Source organism: Colias croceus, chromosome 4 (assembly GCF_905220415.1).
Source record: "Colias croceus chromosome 4, ilColCroc2.1".
Lineage (NCBI taxonomy): Eukaryota > Metazoa > Arthropoda > Insecta > Lepidoptera > Pieridae > Colias > Colias croceus.
The window spans coordinates 11,628,446-11,644,603 of NC_059540.1; the positions used below are offsets into that span (position 1 = coordinate 11,628,446).

At 35.0% G+C, this 16,158-nt stretch overlaps 1 protein-coding gene across 5 annotated transcripts in view; it reads left to right on the forward strand.

Annotated features, from left to right (window-relative positions):
* The window catches only part of LOC123690827 (integrin alpha-PS2), a 102,095-nt gene that overhangs the window by 75,917 nt on the left and 10,020 nt on the right, over window positions 1-16,158 (forward strand). For 3 of the 5 annotated variants that reach the window (XM_045634899.1, XM_045634900.1, XM_045634901.1), the window contains 15 exons: window positions 4,565-4,613; window positions 4,799-4,855; window positions 6,113-6,288; window positions 6,902-7,108; window positions 7,203-7,302; window positions 7,547-7,781; window positions 8,159-8,325; window positions 9,487-9,632; window positions 10,591-10,778; window positions 11,306-11,461; window positions 11,833-11,935; window positions 12,477-12,634; window positions 13,015-13,190; window positions 15,281-15,415; window positions 16,036-16,101. In XM_045634899.1, the coding sequence (XP_045490855.1) occupies window positions 4,565-4,613; window positions 4,799-4,855; window positions 6,113-6,288; window positions 6,902-7,108; window positions 7,203-7,302; window positions 7,547-7,781; window positions 8,159-8,325; window positions 9,487-9,632; window positions 10,591-10,778; window positions 11,306-11,461; window positions 11,833-11,935; window positions 12,477-12,634; window positions 13,015-13,190; window positions 15,281-15,415; window positions 16,036-16,101 (2,119 nt within the window). The remainder of the gene's footprint in view (window positions 1-4,564; window positions 4,614-4,798; window positions 4,856-6,112; window positions 6,289-6,901; window positions 7,109-7,202; window positions 7,303-7,546; window positions 7,782-8,158; window positions 8,326-9,486; window positions 9,633-10,590; window positions 10,779-11,305; window positions 11,462-11,832; window positions 11,936-12,476; window positions 12,635-13,014; window positions 13,191-15,280; window positions 15,416-16,035; window positions 16,102-16,158) is intronic. The other 2 variants (XM_045634902.1, XM_045634903.1) reach the window with 1 other exon arrangement.

Here is a 16,158-nt window from a genome sequence, read left to right on the forward strand (position 1 = left end):
AATTATTATATTGGGGTTTTTAAATAACGAATATCAAATCAAAATAAACTTAAGTCATAACTTTGAAATCTATATAATCTAAGATTGGTAAGATTGTAAATCAATAAAAATATTGTGTCTGTAGCATAAGTTAACAAGAATTTTAATAATGCTTTTCTTTATAAAAATATTAGTTCATAGGATAGGTATGTCCTAATAAAAATAGATTAAAGTTTATTTTAAAAATGTGAATGTTCTCACATTCTGTCGTATCGTTTCACGTCTGATAAGGAAACAAATTAGCGACAATTTAAATTGGCGAAACGCTGTAAATTCATTGAATTTACGCTGCGTATGTAAACTGCAGTTCTTACAAAATGACTGTCATTATCGACTCGGACACGCTAATTAGTAATTCGTCGGTGAATTTGCAAAAAATCCTTCATTATGCCGCAAAATGAATTGGCTGTACAAAATCGTAAATATATTCCGTGTACCGTTCGTCTTTTTATCCGCAGCGATTATTTTAACTTTAATTCGGGTATCGTAATTATTTAAGGCCATAATATATTTTTTATTCACTCTATAAGGCTTCTGTAAGTTAACCATAAATCGCTTTTATCGCGACGCACGTATATCGTGGACCCCATTTCGCGCCAAAAAATCCTAGTTCGCGTGATTTTACAATCGTGGGAAGAGCATTGCTGCGCATTATCATAGCGATCGCATCTGAGCGGGCACGTGACGCGCATGCGAACTAAGCTTATGAATTATTTAACTTTTATTGTTGCCAGCAAAAAGTATCGCAAAATAGATGACCGGGTCTATTCGGAAAATGGTTAAGATTGTTCTGTTTTATAGCTGTCTCTATTTGGTCTTGATGAATTGTATTGCGGTGCGTAATCTTGTGTTCGATCTGTAGGCGTTCCATTCATCAATTTCCTTTATTGGCTTGTATTTTATAGACTTGAATAAACAATAGTGTTATGTAGCTTTATGAATGAACATATAAAATGTTTTTTCAATGTATGGTAGTAGAAACAAATAAATTTATTTTACCTATATTCCCGGAAATTGACGATCATCAGATTTTTATGATCTTCTAATGACTATGTGCGATATAATGAAAACATATAAATAGTACATACTTTAGCATTGTTATTATGCGAGACCACGTAAAGGGCCAGTTGCTGAGATGAGGCTAGAGATTAGCAATATTACACCAGAAGCATAGAAAGATGATATCTTTTCGACGAACCCGAGGCATGTATTGCATAAATTTCGTTCTACCTGCTAAGATCTTCAGCGAAATATATTTTTTATAAAAAAAAATATCAATCTTTGCAACTCCATCTCAGGATTTAAATAAAGAACCCAAAAAGTACGTTCCAAATACAAAAAGAAGTCATATAAATTGCGCATTATAATAAAAAAAAACTTTAAAAATTTTCCATCAAATAACTTTTTTTTTCTATTTTACTTTTATGAATTAGAACGACTGACTAAATTTCGAAGACCAATTAATTTCTCATAAGTTTTAACAAATATGTACGTAGGAAATTATAGGAACGAATAAACTACAATATATCTTAAAAGTAGGAAGCAATAAATTGAAACGATATTTACCATAAGATGTAAAACCTCTTTGGTGGGCCGTATACCATAGACGTGCCATAGTCTCAGATTCAACCGTGAAGCATTTACTATTCGCCTAAGATGCATTACAGAACGCTGTCCAGACATTTTACGAGCTACTTGAAATAATTTTATTTCTCCCTGCCTTTTTCTTATGCAAAACAAAATTCCCTGTCATTGCAACGTCTTAAACATTCTTTGTGGTTCTACAAACATGGTTTCGGAACGCAGCCGTAAACGGCGGCCATTTGCAGACAATGGCGTTGGCGGGAAAAGCGATACGCGCGCCATTTCGAAATTGAATCGACAACATTTAGGGATTTGTCGGAATAATTGTTGTGTTTATTTATTGTTGGAGGCGTGCACGTTACAACTGTAAGGAGTATTATCCAGCAGGTACCAATGCACTTACTTATATTTATTAAGAAAATTTTAAAAACATTTGCTTGTCAAAATAATTATAATAATTTTTATCTTGGTTTACGTTTGCGGCTAGTACTTACAAGTAATTTAAATTTAAAACTGGTTATTAGATTCTTTCTTATAGGTATCATTGTAGTTAAATACATAACGACCTGAACCTCACAGGGTTTTTCTCTTATCCTTAACATTCAATTGTGAGCATTTCCTAGAGAAAATTAGCATGAAGTGAACAGGTTATAGGTGCGTTATGGGGTTTTAAACGGCTTCATTTTATCACCACTAATAGAATATTCAATTATTCACGGCTCTACTTAGCATCGGTGTGACATGTTTTATTCGTTGGACGTGCTTATGCAATTTCTATAGAAATAATATTATTTTCAATTATCCCTTTGGAATAATAGAATGGAAATGGTTGGACGTCGACAATGACGCATTATATACGTACTTCATATTATTGGTTTCTAACTTTTTATGTATTGGATGAAAATAATCACACTAGAATATTTATTACTTACCTAGGTATAAGAGAAAAGTTTTACGTGAACGGCGTATAGGCGTAAGTATACGAAATCAAAACGAAATGTATTATAATAGAAATACAAGCTCATTCAGTTCACATCAACATTTTGCTTTACGTTGTATTTTGTAATTGTAATATTAAAATTTATTGTCATACGTAAAATCGATTTAATTTGAATATCTTTAAATTTAAGCTATATTTAAATTTAAAACAAAATACAACACGTATCCCAAGCGCAAGTGTCGAATTTTAAAAAGTTTAAAAACCTAGTTATCTCATTCTTATAGTAATTATCTTATGATATTAAACGTTTATTCATTCCAAGACGATTCAAGTACAACCTATTTATTTTACGTTGTCTTCTAGGAACCTAAAAACAACTAACTACCTACATATAATATTTTTGCACATTCAAATGTTTACCTTTTACTTTCACTACATCCGTTCTCGCAATTTAAAACAAATAAACAAAAAAGTCGTGTGAACGAAGATCACAAGATGGCCTCCCAATCGACATGTGCACTGATTTGTCACAAGCCTCTCGAGATTAGTTTTTATTGGCTTTATGGGCTCCATATCAATTAGTGCATCCGACTTGTCTGTTAGGATGTTGTATTTATATGTGAATCTTCATTTACTACTATATCAAGGGATGTTTGCATTGGTATTTACTAAAATATTTTTTTAATAAACAGATATAGTTAATGTGTTTCGCACATAAAATATTTTGCTCATATAGAACATGAATTAAGCAACTGTTCCCATTTCAATACTCTATTTAGACATTTCAAGATTTGTTTTTGGAACAATTGGGTACCTATATCAGTCTAAACAATAATTTATTGTGCCCATATCAAAATTCATGAAATCCAAAGATTGCTACTTACGGCGTTAAAACAGACATTCAATAGGTACTTTCGTATTATAGTAGCAACGACAACGCTGAACATCGAGTAAAAAGCCCCTCTTCTCAATAAATAACTCATACCAATTCAATGATTTATTATAAAATATGAGTGTTTCATCGACTTTTTTTACGGAATCGTTTGACAAGCACAAACGCGCCCGCCTGCGCCGACTACGCTGTTCTGTATATGGCTTGACGGCGCTTGCGCATATTTATTGATCAACCGGCGCCTACGCTGGAGTTCTTTGTATGATCTTGTGACACATCCATCGATGGATATAGGAAATAACATTATACTACTATGTACATATTGAAATATATGGCGTTATATAGATGACATTGCAATTGCAATTGCATGCAAAGCCGCTGACAAAATGACAGTAATTTAATTATTTATTTTTCGCTATTCACAATATAATAGGCATAACGTACCTAATATGGAAACCTACATTAATTTTTATACAGGTCTGTCATCATTCAATATCCACCTTTCAGTTTACTCTCGTTCAATATTCATCCCAAAAAATTATATTCTTTCATTTCATATATAAACTTCAAATATCAACCAAAAATACATTCCTCACAAAACTTCGATACGTTACTATAACCGGCGCCATTCCAATGCTTTTACGCTTATTACTCCAAATAATTTGACTCCATTTCCTCCATATGATAAAGTGGATCTTCACACATAAACCACTATACTTATCGAGCACTCCACAAGATACCCTGAGTGCTACCATAAAACGTATTGATATTTTAAACAATTATTCACACGCATTATAAGTATGCATTTTTAACAAGATGTAAAACATGTTGATTACAATACTATGCTGTACTATATTTAAATTTAAAAGCTCGGTGTTTGTAAATAAAAAAGAACAAAGAAATGACGTTAGGTATAATTATTACGAAGTTATAATGTAATCTAAATTATCTGTTATCAAATTTTTATAGCGGAGAAGAAATTGTATAAATATTTTCGTTTTATACATCTGACCTGCTTAAAATTTTGACCAATATTTCAATTACATAATATATTTATTTAGGTTTATACTAATGCCTTTGTTTAATGTTTTATTTATTTTTATTTACAGGATGGACAAAGGCTTTTTATGGGAGCACCTGGTAGTTTTTACTGGCAAGGTGAGATTTTATACACTTCATTATCCACTCTAGTATGTTATAATTTTAAAGCTAATCAAACAATCTTTTTTTAAAAATTAAAAACTGAATTTATTAATTAATTGTATTTATTCGATTGTTTAATTAGCAAAAATCAATTCTCAGTAGATGTATTTGTGATTCTGAATGTTAATAAAAATCCACAGGGAGAACGTTATCGATAGATCCTAGTGCAAGGTTCAACTACTATATGCCGAAGGAAGGTAAAACAACCGTCTGACCTCGTAACATCTTAACCGAATAACATAGCGACGGCTTACGAACGCATAATCCAAACAAAATAATTGCCCAATCATTTAGCTTTAATTTAATTGTTGAAAATTTGAGTCATTCCTAGTCAAAACTTTGCCAGAAACTTAAATCGCATGAACCATTTTAAATCGTGCTCAAATATTCACAATTAAAATAAAGCAGTCTATTCATGCAGCTGTCGAACCATCTAGAACGCGTTGGTACGGACGAGGCGTGAATAGCTCCATCATCGGCTTTCCATACATCGTTGTCCTGAAGATTTCCGTTCCATAGTTTAGTCTTTGTACGAGTTAGTTGCTCTATAGTGGCATAGTGCAGTGCTAACTTCTTGTTCTCCTGTCCATCTTAAATAATTGTTCTATTATCTATTACTTCAATCAATATTTATTTCATTGCTGTTCATGAGAGGTCCACAATCGAATCTAAAAGGCAACATTCAAAAAATCCTTGTTTATTTTCTTATTACTTGATGACGGTGATTTCCAAAACGTCGGACAGCTGTACAAAACACCATTTAATCAAATTTAACAGATCCCATAAATTAAAATAGATGAGGGTACACGGTTTGAACCGGTATTACGATTAGAATGGGTTAAAGAGGTTTAATTAACGCTTCAAACATACGCCCATTGCTTAAAAACTAATTTATAGTGGAAATGATTTAAGTTCCTCTCCTATTGGCTTTAAAATTAATTGGTCGCTACGATTTGGTGGTCTTAACATGATTAAAATTATGGTGATTAAATTTTGAGGTGTGATTCCTAATGTGATTTAAATTAATTGTTGTTTCTTTATTTTACGATCGTTCGTAAAAATTGGTGTGTCGAGTTGTATTGAAAAATAACTTTTGTCTAAATTTTACGCTATATCGATTGAGGTTGATTTGATTCATTGAATGCATCGTCACGAGCTTTTCGTCTGGTCATCAGTCTCATTCATTTATTATACTTTTTAACTTAGCTTGATGTACAGTTCCTAATTATGCTTGTTAAATGTCAAATACTTCAATGAATACATGAAGTTATTTGCAATTACACTCAATATCGTGTCTACTAACTACTATAAAAAAGTAAAAAGAGATAAAGGCCTACGCTTATTTGACCGTACATAAATGCATAAAAAGTTAAAAGGACATCACAGAACGCTAATCTCTCTCCAGGGCCTATGGCTGCCTATCTGTCCCTTTCTATACAAATTCTTTATTTTAGGTCAACTTAAAGTGCAGACGCTTAATCAAAGACCAGTACTTATATCGACGCCTGAAGCCAGCCCGAAGTATGATGACTCGTACATGGGATACTCTGTGACTGTTGGTGACTTTGCTGGTCAGGGCATTCAAGGAGTGGCAGTCGGTGTTCCCAGAGGATCGGAATTAAGAGGCTTGGTAAGATTCTTGGAAAATACCGATACCAAAAGTAACGTAATTGTAGTATATTGTATAAGATTTTATTAAACAAAATCTGTGTGACGATACATAGCGATATTTTTATTTCAAACTAGCAGTCCGCCCCGGCTTCGCCCGTGGTACATGTTTATGTTTTCTCTACATAAGAACCATCCTCGTACTTCAAGGAATATAATAAAAAAGAATTATCGAAATCGGTTCAGCCGTTCTCGAGTTATGCGCTTACCAACACATTTTGCGATTCATTTTTATATATAAGATGAATAAAAAAATAAAACAGGAAAAAAATGTTGATACATATAATAAAACAGACAAATACGTACAATTCAGGGATCTTTATTTCGTTCCTCATCTATACTAATATTATAAAGTGGAAAGGTTTGTATGTATGTATGTATGTATGGTTTTCACGCATAAACTACTGAACCGATTACAATGAAATTTAGAACACAAATAGAGGGTAACTTGGATTAACACATAGGATAGGTTTTATCCCGGAAATCCCACGGGAATGGGAACTATGCGAGTTTTCCTTTGAAAACGCGGGCGAAGCCGCAGGCGGAAATCTAGTTTTAATTATTTTCTTTTTCAGGTCGTACTTTACACCTGGGAACTCCAGAACATAAAAAACATCAGTGGCTCTCAAATCGGTGCTTACTTCGGGTACAGCTTGGCGAGTGGTGACATCGACGGTGATGGAGCTGATGATATCATTGTTGGGGCTCCAATGTTCACCAAGCCTAAGAGCGATGGTTATGAACATGGCAGGGTTTACGTTATTTATCAAGGGAAAAATAGGGTAAGTTTATCTTCCTATGATGAAGATATTACTAATATTTTTCCATGATAGAAAATCAACAAGTAAATTAATATTACTCATTATTTTTTTACAGTCATTTTCGAAGAACCACGCGAGAACTGGAGAAGTATCACGGGGCAGATTTGGTCTCGCAGTCACTTCACTTGGCGACATCAATTACGATGGTTTTGGAGGTAAGTATCTTGATTTATAAATTGTCACAACTGTAGAGAAAAATGCTTGAATGTAAAATTGATTTAAAATATCTTATACCTTACGTGTTAAACTCGTTTTTGATAGCTTAAAATAGATTATCATTTCTGGCAATATACCTATGATAGTTTTATTGAACATATATCATTTCGTTTATTTTATTAATTTGATCGTCAATTTTATTAAATTATTTTATACAATGTTAACCTCACGAAACCATTTCAGACATAGCAGTAGGAGCACCTTACGGTGGTGAAAACGGCCGTGGAGTGGTATACATCTATCATGGTAGTGAAATAGGTATTGGAGAGAAGTACTCCCAAGCGATCACCGCTGAAGAGATCAGCCCAACCCTTACGACCTTCGGTTTCTCATTGTCTGGTGGAGTGGATCTGGACAATAATAACTATACTGATTTGGCTGTTGGTGCTTATAAATCGGACAGTGTTGTATTCTTGAAGTGAGTAATATTTAATTATTTCGTATAATTATTAAATATTTCGTAATTATTTATTTGCAACATATTTTAAACCATAAATTTACACGATTCAGTAAAAAACCTATAACAATTTTGTTCATCGAAATCTTTATGATTTAGATAAAAATAAAAAGTTACTTTTTGTAAACATAAAATAAAATGATAACAAAATGAATTTATTGTGTCATTTAACTTAATTTATTAATCTTTTTTCTTGTTTATTGATATTCATTTTCTCTTCAATAACATTGGCAAAATCTCTTTTGACAGGAGCTATATTAGAAAGAGAAATTAAAAAAAACAATCTAGAAGATTTTACCTTATAAGAAAGGACCTAATATTTACCAAAATCTTCCCAGATCCCGTCCAGTAGTAAAAGTAATGGCTGACGTGAAGTTCATGGGGGAAAGCAAGTTAATCTCCCTAACTGACAAGCGCTGTCGGCTCGCGAACGGCACGCAGGTTGCGTGTGCGCAGCTTATGTTCTGTTTAACTTATAATGGGGTCAATGTGGACCAGCAGATCAGTAAGTATTTTTGGAGACTTAGAGATGTAATACGGAGCTATTTTATCGAAAATAGTTCATTAGTTTTGGAGTAGATTTAGAGATCGAATATGGAGAAGTAAATTCTTGTAGTATGGATAAAATGGTCAAAATAAGAAATTGTTCTTGTTGTTTATGGGCATAATGGACAAAATAAGAAAAGAGTATGATAGACTGATTACTTACTACTATGATTGTATACTAGTACTTCAGAATTAAAAATTTGACTTTGTGGGAACTATTTGAACATTAAAATTGACAAAAATAGAGTATTTAATGATATCCTATTTAATAGTTATTTTCTAAATATGCTCTTGTGGAGTACCTGATAGCATTTGCGTGTTCGATCGTGGAAACACAACATTATCTAGCATCAGTGTCTGATGATGAGGTTAGATATGTTTTAGGTCATAATTAATCAATTTAATTAGATTTTATTCCCTTTTCTAGCGGAAGGATATATTTGCTACTTCGGTGAGTCGTAGAGACAGCACAATTGGCAGTAGATGGCAAAATTTTATGTTAAACGCAATGTCATTTTCAAATTTATAATTCGTGGCTTGCGAATTTTAAATTTCTGCGATGAAATTGCGTATGTAAATACAACTAGACACAAGTGATAACTACGTTAAAAACAACCGACTTCAAACTTGCACTTGCAACATTGACAAATACAGACAAAAATGCTCATTAAATAAAAACTACTGGGCCTATCCGAATAAAATTTTTATGGGACCGGGAAAGAATCACGTAAATCGGTTCAGAAACCTCGGAGTAATCGGTGTACATACATAAAAAAAAATACCGGCCGAATTGATAACCTCCTCCTTTTTTTTTGAAGTCGCTTAAAAATTCACTTTATGTTTAAAAAATGTATTATACAAGTAGCAGAGTATCCATAGTGGTCGAATAGATGTCATCGTTCATTTGTCACAAATCATAATAAATATTTAAGAAGCAGAAAGTTATTGCCTAATAACCGATAGTGATGTAGTGGTCGACATCGATATTTCGGAGTTATTGGCAAACACATCGACTGTAGTAAAACATTTTTGCATGGCCACAAATCCTTTAGAGGATATCACTGTGATACAGAAAAATAACAAAGAGAAGAAGGAAATTTAACGATTTTTGCTTTTACAGATTTCGAAGTAACTTTAGACCTGGATTCCCGCCAAAAGACAAGCAAGCGGATGTTCCTGATGGAGAGCAGACAGACAGTTTACAAGACGCACATTTTGTTGACTCAGGGACAACAGGAGTGCAAGGAAGCTATGGTTTATTTGGACGTAAGTGTTTGGAATATTATATCTTATTTCAATTTATTCTTAAGGTGTAGTTATTCTTAATCACTTTTAAATTTTTCTGGGTGCATCCAGTTAAATATTCTTTCCTTTTCTGTTTGATCTGAAGTATTATTTTCTGTCCATTTTTTATTTCTTTTTTCACACATAATTTTATAGCACAAGCATCTGCAATATTTGTAAACTCTGCGTCTGCCGTTGTATTGCGTTCTTTAGTTGGGTTTTGTCTAAACGGTGATCACAATGTCTTAAGCATCATTTACATCAACAGTTGACAAGATCTACTATAATATATAAATTTATAAAGAATAGAAAAAATAGAAAAAAATTCTATCACGATTCGGGATTCGAACCCTCATCCTTTCACGCCGCTCGAATGCTTTATATCTCTATCTATACATAAATAATAAATCTGTAGAAGGGTCAATTCTGTACATTGAAAATATTGAAAAAATAAATACCAGGGGGTGTTACTGGATCGATACCAAACCCAAATATGTGATTAAAAAAATGTTTGTCTGTCTGTCTGTCTGTCTGTCTGTCTGTCTGTATGTGAAGGCATCACGTGAAAACTAGCGGTTCGATTTCGATGAAACTTGGTATAATTATACCTTATTATCCTGGGCGTAAAAAAGGATACTTTTTATCCTGGAAAAATACGTAGAAAAAAATTAATCTTAATTTTTCAGTTTTATCCATAGACGTTGTTCCGTAGAACCGCGAACACACGTTGCGTATTATTATAGGCCTAGCCGTATTTGGGAATTGGGTCCAATAGATATTTATAAGATGTTATTGTCAGAGGTCTCAAAATGGAGAAATAAACCATCCTCGCGAAGACCGACATCCGCGCGGACGGAGTCGCGGGCGGAAGCTAGTTTATAATAAATGCCATAAAATAAAAAAATATCAAGATCTACTATACTCTACATTTCCCCCACAGGAAGAAATCCGCGACAAGCTCACCCCCCTCGAAGTGCGTCTAACCTACGCCCTTATCCAACCCTCTGGGGGTTCAGTTCCCCCCGTACTAGACAACACGCACGTGTCTGCGGCTGACGCGTTGCACATACAGAAGAACTGTGGACCTGATAATGTTTGTGTACCGGATCTGCGTATGGCTGTTACTACGTGAGTATTGCAGGATTGCGGGTATATGAAAATGAAAAATGAAATGAAAGATCATCTACCTGATTGCCCCGACTTCGTCTGTAAATGTAACCGAAAAAAGGCATGTAATCTAGTTACTTATAAGGGTAGTTTTGATTAGGTTACCCTCTTCGAAGGTCGGATAAGCTATGCTTTGCTTGCGTATGGCTCTTTCGCACTTTGGAAATACATATCTAGATCGTGCACGTGATAATTATGAATATCTACTAGAAGTTGTAACTATATTATACTCTGTGTAGGGCTCTTAAAGATAAAAATTTGACGTTAATAATCCAGTAACTTTAACTTTAATAGCTTTAAAAAAAAATAAACATTGAGACAAATTGCAACAGAACTATATCCTATCCATCCTTGTCTATCCTCTGCTGTTAATACTTATTTCCATATAGCATACTTCATTTCCACTTCCAAGATACTTTTACGTATTTTTTTTACTTTTATTTATAAGTACCCTATTAACATTTGTTTAAATTTAACCATTTGACTAGGCCAATAGTGAACTACGTGCTAGGCTCGGGCTCTGACGTGTACATCGACGTGCGTGTGGACAACGCGGCTGAGGACGCGTTTGAGGCCGCGTACTACTTGCGTCTGCCGCCCGGCGTTACTTACGCTAGGATGGAGAGATTGGATACCAAGTCAGAGTATGTGGACTTACTTACTTACTTAACTACTGGTCTAATTTGAAAAATTTTTTCGGTTTTACATAGCCCATTTATCGAAGAAGGCATAGGCTATATCATTACGCTAAGACCAACAGGAGCGCAGCCACGATGAAACCGAAAAGCGCAGCTTATTAAAAATATAGACAAAACAACCATAGACAGAAACAGATAGACGAAACAAAAAATGACCAACTTTCTAAACGATTGACTAGACTCCGACATTGAATTCCATACTAACGATATTTCTAAGTGGCAAGATCCGCTTTAATTGAGACTTGCTAAAAATAATACATACATACATAATACATAAAAATATAGTTACTAATATTTATTTTATTTCACATTTCCAGTGCGGACACACAACCAATCTACTGCTCGATAAAGAACAAGGACAACGATGGCAACACCACGCTCAAATGTGATCTCGGCAACCCCATGGCTACTGGGCAGAGTGTACGTACATTTTTTTTAATAAGAAAATAACTTATTTCTTTTATTTCAATAAAATTGTTAAATTTATTTTTATAGATAAAGCATGGTTTTAAGGTACCTCTTAGTGATAAATCACCAAGACCTCTTTTATGTCTTCTCTTCTCTTTTCTTTTCTTATTTAAACCTTTGTATTGCCCTATTATCCTTTTGTGATCTAAAATAACAAATTAATTATTAAACATAAGTACACACAAGAAAGCTCGTAACGCAAAAACGGCTGAATTAAAATTTGACGATTTTTTGTTTGAATTAGAATTAGGAAAACTTACAAAAAATCGTCCGCCCAACTCGTTATAGCTAATTCTACCATCTATGTTTGTTTGTTTGAACCCGCTAATCTCTGGAGCTACTGGTCCGATTTGAAAAATTCTTTCGATGTTAGATATCCCATTTATCAAGGAAGGCTATAGGCTATATACATCACGCTAAGACCAACAGAAGCTAAGCACAGGTAAAACCGCGAAGCACAGCTAGTTTCTAATAAAATATTTATATGTTCCAGGCAAATTTCCGCATTATCATGGAAGTGGATTCCCACGTGACGTCACTGAACTTCGACATGGAGACCAACTCCACCAACCCTGAGCAGGGCACGGACTTCGACAACGTGCGACATCTGCCCATAGGCGTAGTGATTAAAGCTGAGCTCTCTATTATTGGGTAAGTAGATTCTTTTGATTTTAAATTTATTTTATTTGTCTACACTAAAAAAAAGTAAAAAATTGATAGTGGTAGGACTTGTCAGATATTAAAATACTTTTTGTGTTTATTATTTTTGCTCTCAAAATATTATTTGTTAATTTTTCTAAATCCGGATCGAAGGACCAATCGTTATTTAAATGTGTTCTCTTTCCATTCTAAGAAATTAATATATAAATAGGTATATAATAATATATATTCTAAGAAATTAAAATATTCTAAGAAATTAAAATCTGTAGCATTTAATAGATGACTTTAATCACATAAGATACTACGATAAGAAGTTACTGACAAAAAAGCAATTATTTAATTTATCATATTATTATTTATTACTCTTACAGGACATCAGATCCTCCAGAACTCCATTACAACGCGTCGCTATACGATTCTCAAGATCTAAAAGACGATACGAAACTTGGACCTCAAGTGATTCACAAATACAATATTAAAAACGAAGGACCCTTCACTGTAGACGAGGCGGAAATATACATCATGTGGCCCTACCAGACCCTTACTGGTAAGTTATGTTTTTAATAAAATGTTAAAAAACGACGTGTGGCACTCGGGGACTGCCGCGGTAAAGCCATTGCATGCTATGCCTTCAAGCCACACCTCCGCCCGTCGGAGTGGGGAGCGTGAGGTTTTTTCGTTACGGAATTTCTCGATTCGGTCCCCGCGCTCAAGGCCCGCGATAGAAGCTATGCAATAGCTTAAAAAATGCATTAATGTAATTTTTGAGGTATAGTTTCGTACCTATAAATAAAAATAAATATAAGGTAATGGTTCTTACTGTCGCCAGTAGCGCGTAAGAAGTAACAACCATAACCTTTCAAAATATATGAACAGCGTTGGCAGCGTGACAGTCGCGCTGTAGTATTGTAGTGTAATGCACTTCATTTCAAAAATGGATTCCGACGGGGAAATATTTCTACAACAAAGTAGAAAAAAACAATGCACATAAGTTTTTTTTAAGGGTTAATTGTCTCTTCATTTTGCGTTTCACCACAACGTTTATGAATTTCTAAAATAAATCGTTCGGTATAGAATTAAGTAATTTATATTTACGTGTGCTAGCATCACTGGCTCATCGCTCTTTAGCAGTACGCGCCGGCAGCTCCTGTTTGTAGATACTATTAAATTTGCACACCTCCACAGTCGCGCAACTGCCGCGCAACAGCGCTGCTGCCGCACTACTGAGTCGTTCTAAACGTCAGGATACATGTCATTCATTTTGTTTCATTTATAAGATCCTAGCTTTCAGGCGCGGTCCCAGCCTGACATTTTGGGAGGGGACACGCAGCTGGAAAGATATGGAATCCCCCCCCAACCGTACTCGCCAAATATCGTATTCACGTGAAGAAGAAGTGATAAGCAAAAACTTGAGAAAATCGTACTCGATAAAATAGAAAAAAAAATCTTATACTGTACAATATATTATAAAAAAACCGGCCAAGTGCGAGTCGGAAGCCGTTAGCTGCAAATTTTCGCAAATTTCAACATTTGCAAGGGATTAAAAACAGGTTTAAACAGAACTTTAGATGTGCGAGTGACTCCGATTTGCACCAGTTTTTTATATATTGTACAGTATAAGAATTTTTTTCTATTTTATCGAGTACGATTTTGGGGGGGGGGGGTCATGTCCCCCGTGACCACCCCCCTGGGACCGCGCCTGCTAGCTTTCCACTCGCGTTTTAAAAAAAATATTCGCATAGTTCCTGTTCCCGAGGGATTTTCGGAATAAATCCATCCTCAGGTCTCAAACTATATCTATACCAAATTTGAAGTAAATTCATGCAGTACTTTTTTAAATTAGCCCAGACATACAAGACATACAGACAAAAATTCTAAATCTATATTTTTGGCCTCCGGATCTACTGTAGATCACGCCCCAAGTATTCTTTAAAAAAAAAAACGACGTGTGGCACTCGGGGACTGCCGCGGTAAAGCTATTGCATGCTATGCCTTCAAGCCACACCTCCGCCCGTCGGAGTGGGGAGCGTGGGGTTTTTTCGTTACGGAATTTCTCGATTCGGTCTCCGCGCTCAAGGCCCGCGATAGAAGCTATGCAATAGCTTAAAAACAATGCACATAATTCTTCTCTTCATTTTGCGTTTCACCACAAAGTTTATGAATTTCTAAAATAAATTGTTCGGTATAGAATTAGTTTATATTGACGTACGCTAGCATCACTGGCTCATCGCTGATTTAGCAGTACTAGCCGGCAGCGCACGACTGCCTCGCTTCTGTTTATAGATACTATTAAATTTGCACACTTCTACAGTGCTGCTGCCGCACTACTGAGTCTCTGGATCTATTGTAGATCACGCCCCAAGTATTTAAAAAAAAAACGTGTGTCACTCGGGGACTGCCGCGGTAAAGCATGCATATAATATGTATATATAGGTACGGTATTGCATGCTATGCCTTCAAGCCACACCTCCGCCCGTCGGAGTGGGGAGCGTGGGGTTTTTTCGTTACGGAATTTCTCAATTCGGTCTCCGCGCTCAAGGCCCGCGATAGAAGCTACGCAATAGCTTAATATTCAATGTACAGTTTTGATTTTCCTACGATTTTGTTTATATGTATGACATAAATATTGTGTTCCAGGGGAGAACCTGGTGTACATGCTAGTGCAGCCGCAGTGGGTGGGCGCGCTGCAGTGCGACGCGGCGCGGCACGTCAACCCGCACAACCTGTTCGTGCAGAACCCATACGCCTTCCTGCTGGCCAAGGAGAAGGACGGTCGGTATCTGTTCAACTGCAGTTTGTTTGTTTGAATGTGCTCATCTTAGGAACAAAGTACAGGACGGAATTAAAAAAAAAATGGTTAAATTTGTACGCAATCATTGAGGGCGGGAGCAAGCCACGGGGAGGAGCTGCGGGGTTTAACATAATTTGTCTAATATTAATAACTAGCTGCGCTTCGCGGTTATACCCGCATGGCTCCGCTCCTGTTGGTCTTAGCGTAATGATATATAGCCTATAGCCTTCCTTGATAAATAGGCTATCTAACTCCAAAATAATTTTACAAATCGGACCAGTACTTAGTTCCTGAGATTAGCGCAAACAAACAAAGAAACAATCTCTTCAGCTTTATAATAATAGTATAGATTGTTTTAATGTGAGATTTCATATGCAGAAGATACCTCCACAGAAATTGGCGTCTAATTAGTGCATGCGAATGTTTTGTTTAAAATAAATATAACAAATGTTTCTGTTCATTTTTTTCAAATATAATAATTGACTAAAGGAAGTTTATTGCATGATTCATGTTATACTCGATAATCTTTCTTGTGATTTATTTGTTCGCATATAAATCTCTTCGAACATGTAGTAAAGTACTGTTTCTGTTTTCTCTACAGCTATGATGAACAGTGACTTATATTCGGCTGCTCAAGTCGGTGGTGCTGGAACCTACTATGGACAAAGTAAGTTGCACCAATTTTTTATTAATAACGCAAATTAAAACGCCTGTAATTATAATT